At 35.0% G+C, this 6,757-nt stretch overlaps 1 protein-coding gene across 1 annotated transcript; it reads left to right on the top strand.

The window, feature by feature from the left end:
• The first annotated feature begins 260 nt into the window (after nt 1-260).
• Nucleotides 261-1,566, top strand: LOC121346272 (vesicular inhibitory amino acid transporter-like). The gene is made up of 2 exons (XM_041423954.1): nt 261-308; nt 418-1,566. The coding sequence occupies exons 1-2, from the start codon at nt 261-263 to the stop codon at nt 1,564-1,566; spliced, it is 1,197 nt and encodes a 398-aa protein (XP_041279888.1).
• Nucleotides 1,567-6,757: the final 5,191 nt, after the last annotated feature.

Below are 6,757 nucleotides of genomic sequence, written 5' to 3'. Positions count from 1 at the left end.
GTGAAACTTGTACAGATGATGCTACAGATGCTTAATTTTACTGATACTGAACCTGTTTCATTAATATGCATGTTGACTGAATAACTAACTACGAACCTTCTAAAATGTGCTTCTAATCACATCAGCATTAAATATTAACTGGAAAGCTGACTCTATCATTCAGTCACATTCTCATTTTCCCAGCTTATCATTACATGTGTGTTGATGGAGGTAGTTACTTTTGCTGGTAATTTCATTTATCATAAATAAACACATTTCTCATGGTTGTTACTTACTTAGCAGAATGGAGCAGTACTTTCTCCATGCAGGTGGGTGAAAACAATATTCAGTGGAGGATGGGCTTGGGAGTGCAACTTCTCGGAAATGTTTTGCCCGAGGGATTTTGTGCTATCTTTTCTCTCTCTTCTTCCTCTTCAGGGAATATTTGTCTTAGGATTGCCGTATGCTCTCCTCCACAGTGGATACAGTGGTCTACTTCTTATTGTCTTGGCTGCAGCATTATGCTGTTACACAGGCAAAATTCTAATTGCTTGCTTGTATGAAGAGAATGAAGACGGGCAAGTGACAAGAGTGAGAGACACATACGAAGATATTGCAAATGCCTGCTGCAAAAAGCTGTCTCCCAGTCTAGGTGGCGTAGTTGTCAATGTGACCCAAGTGGTGGAACTGATCATGACATGTATTTTGTATCTGGTTGCTAGTGGGAACTTGCTGTCACACAGTTTCCCGTATGTACCCGTGACTGAGAAAACTTGGTCTGTAATCGCATTTGTTACTCTGTTGCCTTGTATATTTATCAGAACTCTCAAAATTGTTTCCAAACTCAGCCAGCTTTGCTCTTTGGTTCATTTTGTTATCATCTTTGTAGTGATAACTTACTGTCTCACACAAATACGTCAGTGGTCCTGGGCAAAATTCAGACTCTCTCTTGAATTTGAGGACTTCTTGGTCTCTGTAGGGGTGATCATTTTCAGTTATACTTCACAAATATTTCTTCCCACACTTGAAGGTAATATGAAAAACCCAGGGGAATTTAGGTGTATGCTAAATTGGACTCATTTTTTTGCCTGTATCTTGAAAACAACCTTTGCACTTACTGCTTTCTTGACCTGGGGTGAAAAGACAAAGGAAGTTATTACTGACAACCTGCCATCCTTTCTTGAAACCCTTGTGAATTTATGTCTTTTAACCAAGGCTCTTCTTTCTTACCCTTTGCCCTTTTTTGCAGCCACAGAAATTGTGTATTCTTGTATTTCTAAAGACAACCATTCCAATTACAGATCTCTACTTGCTCTGACTGTAAGAGGCTCATTTCTCTTGTTAACTCTGTTGATGGCCATGTTCACACCACATTTTGCCCTGTTGATGGGTTTGTCAGGCAGTGTAACAGGTGCTGCTATGACTTTTCTTCTTCCTTCTCTCTTCCATTTAAAACTTAAATGGAAAAAACTCTCCTTCTTAGAGAAATGTGCAGATATCTCTGTTTTTATTTTGGGCTTCCTTTGTAGCCTTGCAGGCATAGTTTGCTCAATAAAAGGGCTGCTTGAAGTATTTGGAGGAGTATAAAGATTTCCTGAAAGACAAATAAGGAGTAAATCTTACAAATGCTCTTACCGTGTTAGTCAATATATATGAGATTTTGTCACTAGGTAGAATTAAGCATCTGCTTAAATGTTTGCAGATTCAAGACTTTAACTGGAAAATTATCTCTAAGCAAACTGGAAAATAACATTCATAGCCAAAAATTACAAAATTAGGGCTCTTAAAAACATTAAAAAGAAAGATGTTGGAGATGATTTAACATGAAAATAATAGTAAGTAATCCTACATGGTTTTAGTCATACATGGCATGCACATCCTGGACTTACTATGGCAAGTGATTTCACCAATTTAACCAGAATTCTTCATAGGGTTAGATACTGTTCAGACTCAATACTATCACAACTAGCTTACAGGATGTGAGTGAGAGATCATAGAATCACAGAATCACAGAATTCTATTGTTAGATCTATTATTGAAAATGGTTGAAATATTATTTCACCTTGTTGGCAGACTGCAATTCAACACGTGAACAGAACAAATCAGTGAATTTTGGTTTTTATGTAAGACAAATCCTACTACTTGTTTTGTAAATGAATAGGCAAAAAGAGAGCTCAGTTTAGAGCAGTTTTGAAAGCCTGCTTTTATCATGACTTCAAATGGGAATATAGTCAGAGTAAAAGGGGCATTCTAACAGTTCAAAGTCATGGAAAAGAGATTTTTTTTCTGAAATAAGCTATAGCCAGTGACTGCAGCATTTCTGCAAGTCTACCTCCTAAGATTCATGTCTCTGCAATGCAACTACTCTATTGGTTGGGTTACTAGAAGTCTCATTGCTAGCATGAAAAAGTTATGCAGTTTACTCTCCCTGTTAGGGAGGAAATTTCTTTGATCTGTTAAAAGCTCAGTGGAGTAAATCAAGTTCAATAAACAGGCACACAGTTAACTTCCTGTACAATTTGGTAGATCTTTAGCTTTAAAAGTTATTGGCTTAATAAAAACTCAACACTGCAATGTATTTCGCATTAGTGATAAAACATTATGACAAGAAGCAATCTAATCAGAGTGCTCTAATGAATACATATCTTATCACACTAAATCTCTGTTATGATACTTAATTAAAGTAATTATTTCAAAGAAGAAAGTGTGCATTTTTGTTATCAACAATTTCACACAACCTGGTACTGCGTCATATGGAAAAGTCTTTGAACGACAGAGTAAATCTGGGTGATGAGGGGCCCAGCAGTATCTGCTTAACTGAGCTATTTTTGCTATGTAGTTTCTCAGCATTAATGCTTCTGTCCTGCATGAGCAACAGTTGCCTCTCAAGGCTGATTTGCTGAATGATAAAAAAATAAAGAGAGGAGTTCTGGAAAGCCTTGTATGCCACCTTGTTCCTTCCCTGTCTGCTAGTGTACGCATGTCATATGTAATAGTGATGAAAAGTTTATTGAAACAGATTAATTGCATTGCTACAACATTATCAAGAAAACTGAAAATAACTAGTATCTCAGAATTTTATTACTTCTTCCTGCAATAGGTCAAATGCTGCACTCAAATCCACAACAATTTGAATGATATTAAAATTTGTGCTGGAACAAATAGAAGACTTTTTATCTTTATGTAAAATGCCAAAAATACATTGCCCATTGAAAGAGTTGAAAGCTTATTATTACTGCGACGACATAGTCAGAAAGATATTATTACTTGGATGATATTAATCAAAGGATTTCATTACTTTTTGTGTGGAGAAGTTTCATAGATAAACAAACACGTAGGAACAGTATTTGTTCTGTTTATCCTGTATAAATCTCTGAGGACAGGGGAGGTTGTCCAAAGAGTTTTGTAAAAATTCTTTCTGTTACTTTGCTTAGGAACTCTCAAAAAAACCCAAAAAACAACCCTCTTTTCCCATCTCCTACTTTTATTTAATGTGTTTTTTCTCTAACTCTTTGAAAAATTTTGGGATTGCCTCAGTGCATGGAAAGCTTAAAAACCAGGATAAGCATTTTATTTTGTGGCAGAATTGCCTAGCTGATCACTGTGATTCAAAATTGGATTTAGTTGTACTTTCTTAGCCTTTTCAAGAAGTCAGTACCCAGTCCTTTCAAGCCAAAGATGGTCACTCCACACCTAATCATGCTCCCTCTTATGTAAGACCTTTCCTACAAGGGTCTTTATAAAATATGTCCTATTACTTTCCTTATTTAATAATTTAGGTAATTTCTGTTAACATCAGAAAAACAGCAAGGGCTATGGTTAACAAGCCAGTACAACTGTAAATGCACAAAAATGAAAGTCATCCAAGTGCAAGGCCTCAAGAACTCACTTACAAAAGACACCAGATGAAAAGCATAAAAGTTCAAGATTTTTGTGGTCAGCACTCAACAATTTTGAAGTGTGCCATTGTTGTGGGACACAGAGGATATATGAGCTTTGCTTTAAAGCCATGCCCAGATATCTTGATGAGAAGCTGTCTTCTGGGCTCAAGATAAAGTGAACCTCCCAACCTGGAAAGGCAGAGATGCACATACACATCCTACAGACTAAGTCTGACTGTGGTGCTCAGCACAAGGTAAAGGCAAAAATTCGTGATGTAAGATTAACTCACTGGATTTCATTTCCTAAAACTCACAATTACGTCTTTTTAAATATAAACTTATTTCAGAACATTTTCCAATGGCAAAATTCTATTAATAGGATACGTAAAATATTTGCAACTTTCTATATTAGATATTAAAACATGATCTATAGAATATGTTTAGTGAATCTGGAAAGGTGATGGTACCATAAATTATGAACCAAGAGGATCTGCATTAATCTAAGTAATGACTACTTAGAAATTTTGTCACTAAATTTATGCTACCTATCATTAGAATCACTGAAGCTAGGAAAGTAAAAGACTGACTAAATATTAATATATTATTTTGGCCACTCCTGGATTATTAATTGTAATATGATAGTGCTTTATCAAAATTAATTCTAAAAGCAAAAAAACTGACAGCTGTGAACATGAAGAAAATGCTATGGAAAAAAAAATATGTGCTGAAATAAAGCATTTTCAAACACTCTTGCTGCATTTCTTCTGCAAGTAGAAGTATGAGTAAGGGAACCTGCTTCCTTTCAGCAACAATAACACAGGCATTGCCCAAAATGCTTCTCCCATTTTGTAAGGAACACCAATCACAATTCCTATTTCTGACAGTGGTAATGCAGATTTAAGTCAATCAGATTACCCTAAAATTAAAATATAGAGTCAACTAAGTTATTTTAGGAACTTCAAGTGTTTATTTATGAAGGCTTTTCAAAGCTGAAATCTGAAATTAGACTGAAAACCTCACTCTACTGACTCAGTGGGAGAAAAATAATTTACTTAAGTGGAACAAGGTTCCCTGTAGTCCACTAACAATACTTAATTTGCTTTTACACCAAAGTTTGCTCATCACTTTACTTCCTTACCATAGTTTCTTTTCCACATTATTCCATCTCTTCTCTTTTTCCAGCAGTGAGATAAATATTTTTCCTGCCGATGATACTAAAATGTTACAGAGATGTCGGAAGAGATACTGAAAAAATTCTTGAGGCTAACACTATTTCATTAACTCTTCATCCTTGATTGCTCACTTTATTTTTTTTTTGTGTATTCTGTACTTCATGTAAAAAATGCATGTCACAGTAACTGGTTACTCTGAAAAAGTGATTGTATAAAAATGGAACAAATAAGATGTCCTGCAAATGCTTCATTAAGTCAAGTTACAATTTTCAGTACTTTTTTTTCAGAACTACCATATTTTAAAAACTGATAGCTGATTTCTAGGTATCATTTATCCATTTCTTCTCCATTGTTAATAATTCTCCAGATGATATATTGGTCTTAGAAAATATTCATCTTCAAAACTGAAGTAGAAAAAGAAATATATCTCAAAAATATTTTTATAGTGTTCTGAGATTTAGTTGTCCCAAGGGTTCATATGGGATATAGAATGTTGGAAAATTTATTGTGCTGTTTAGTTGCTGACAATGAATGTAAAAATACACAGTCTAAAATCCACCTAAATATTTTTGTTCTCAGCATAAGTATTTGTTAAGCTGTAGAAACATTGAGGTTAACAGTTCTTCATTCCTCCTCAGCATCATTACCTTTATGTGGTCACCCCTCAGATGTCTAATATATTTCTCTTCACACTGTCCCTTAGAAGGGTGGGAGTTCTAAGATCTTCATTTTACAGTTTTGAAATGAATTCTCAGAGCAGAGATGAACCCAAGAGAGAATCCCAAGGAATCTCTAGGTTAATACTTGATATTATACCATGCCTTCATGGTGATTCTGACAGTCAACATTGCTTTTATTTTTCTGTTACTCATCCTTCATTTTGTCTCCTTTGTTGGTTTTTGCCAGTATAATGTGAAGGTATATAACACAGCAAGCAGCCCATTATGCAGCATAAATATTTAACTGAAAGCTGCCTTTCTCAGGTTTTTTTTTAAGACAGAAATATAAAATTATAGTTAAATAATTATATATAGAGGGATGCAGAACATGGGAGAGGAATTAAAGGCAGAGTAAATGCAACACAAAAAGCAAGAGGGGAGATGACAGGAAAATGTGGTGAGGGACTGGAAGAGGAAAACTGAAAACTGGCAAAAGTTTGAGAAGAAGTAAAAAGGAAAAGAAACATTACAGAAATTAAAAAACGCAGAAGGAGAAAAGGGGAAGGCAAAGTGGGAGAATTCATTTAATGTATTATTTAATATAGTCTATAAACGTTTTCTACAGTTTTGCACAAGCAGTGATTCAAGCTATTCCAGTTAATATAAGTCAATATATTGTGTGTGAGCAGTTTTTCTTTCTTTCACTTCCCCAAACCTCTTATGAATTCAAAACATTTAAAATAAAATCATTCTAATTTTTGTGGAATTACCTCTATGTTTAATGTTTTCTGTTACCCAAAGGAATCTTGAAAACATGTTAAATAAATAGTATTCTAAACAAATTCTTTTTCTCTGTGTGTCTTTATCTATTCCTCCTCTTGACCTTTTCTACAGCAATGATACAGTGGTATGCACCACTTCCAGGCAGCTATTGCCTTGCAGCCCCAAAACCAGTGCAAAACAAAAGTCTTAAAATGGGTAAAAAATATTTCACAATGACCACCACAGAGGCTCTTTTGCACTTGGGCCAGAAACTCAGCTAATATCTCCATAGAAATCCCTGTCT

The sequence above is a fragment of the Onychostruthus taczanowskii genome, unplaced genomic scaffold (assembly GCF_017590055.1).
Source record: "Onychostruthus taczanowskii isolate IOZ18803 unplaced genomic scaffold, ASM1759005v1 scaffold8, whole genome shotgun sequence".
Taxonomy (NCBI): Eukaryota; Metazoa; Chordata; class Aves; order Passeriformes; family Passeridae; genus Onychostruthus; species Onychostruthus taczanowskii.
This window is presented reverse-complemented; position numbering and strand designations above follow the sequence as displayed.

Coding starts and splice junctions, on each gene's coding strand:
- LOC121346272 (XM_041423954.1), top strand. CDS start 261: ATGGTTGTTACTTACTTAGCAGAATGGAGCAGTACTTTCTCCATGCAG. Junction 309..417: donor GCAGTACTTTCTCCATGCAG/GTGGGTGAAAAC, acceptor CTTCCTCTTCAG/GGAATATTTGTCTTAGGATT.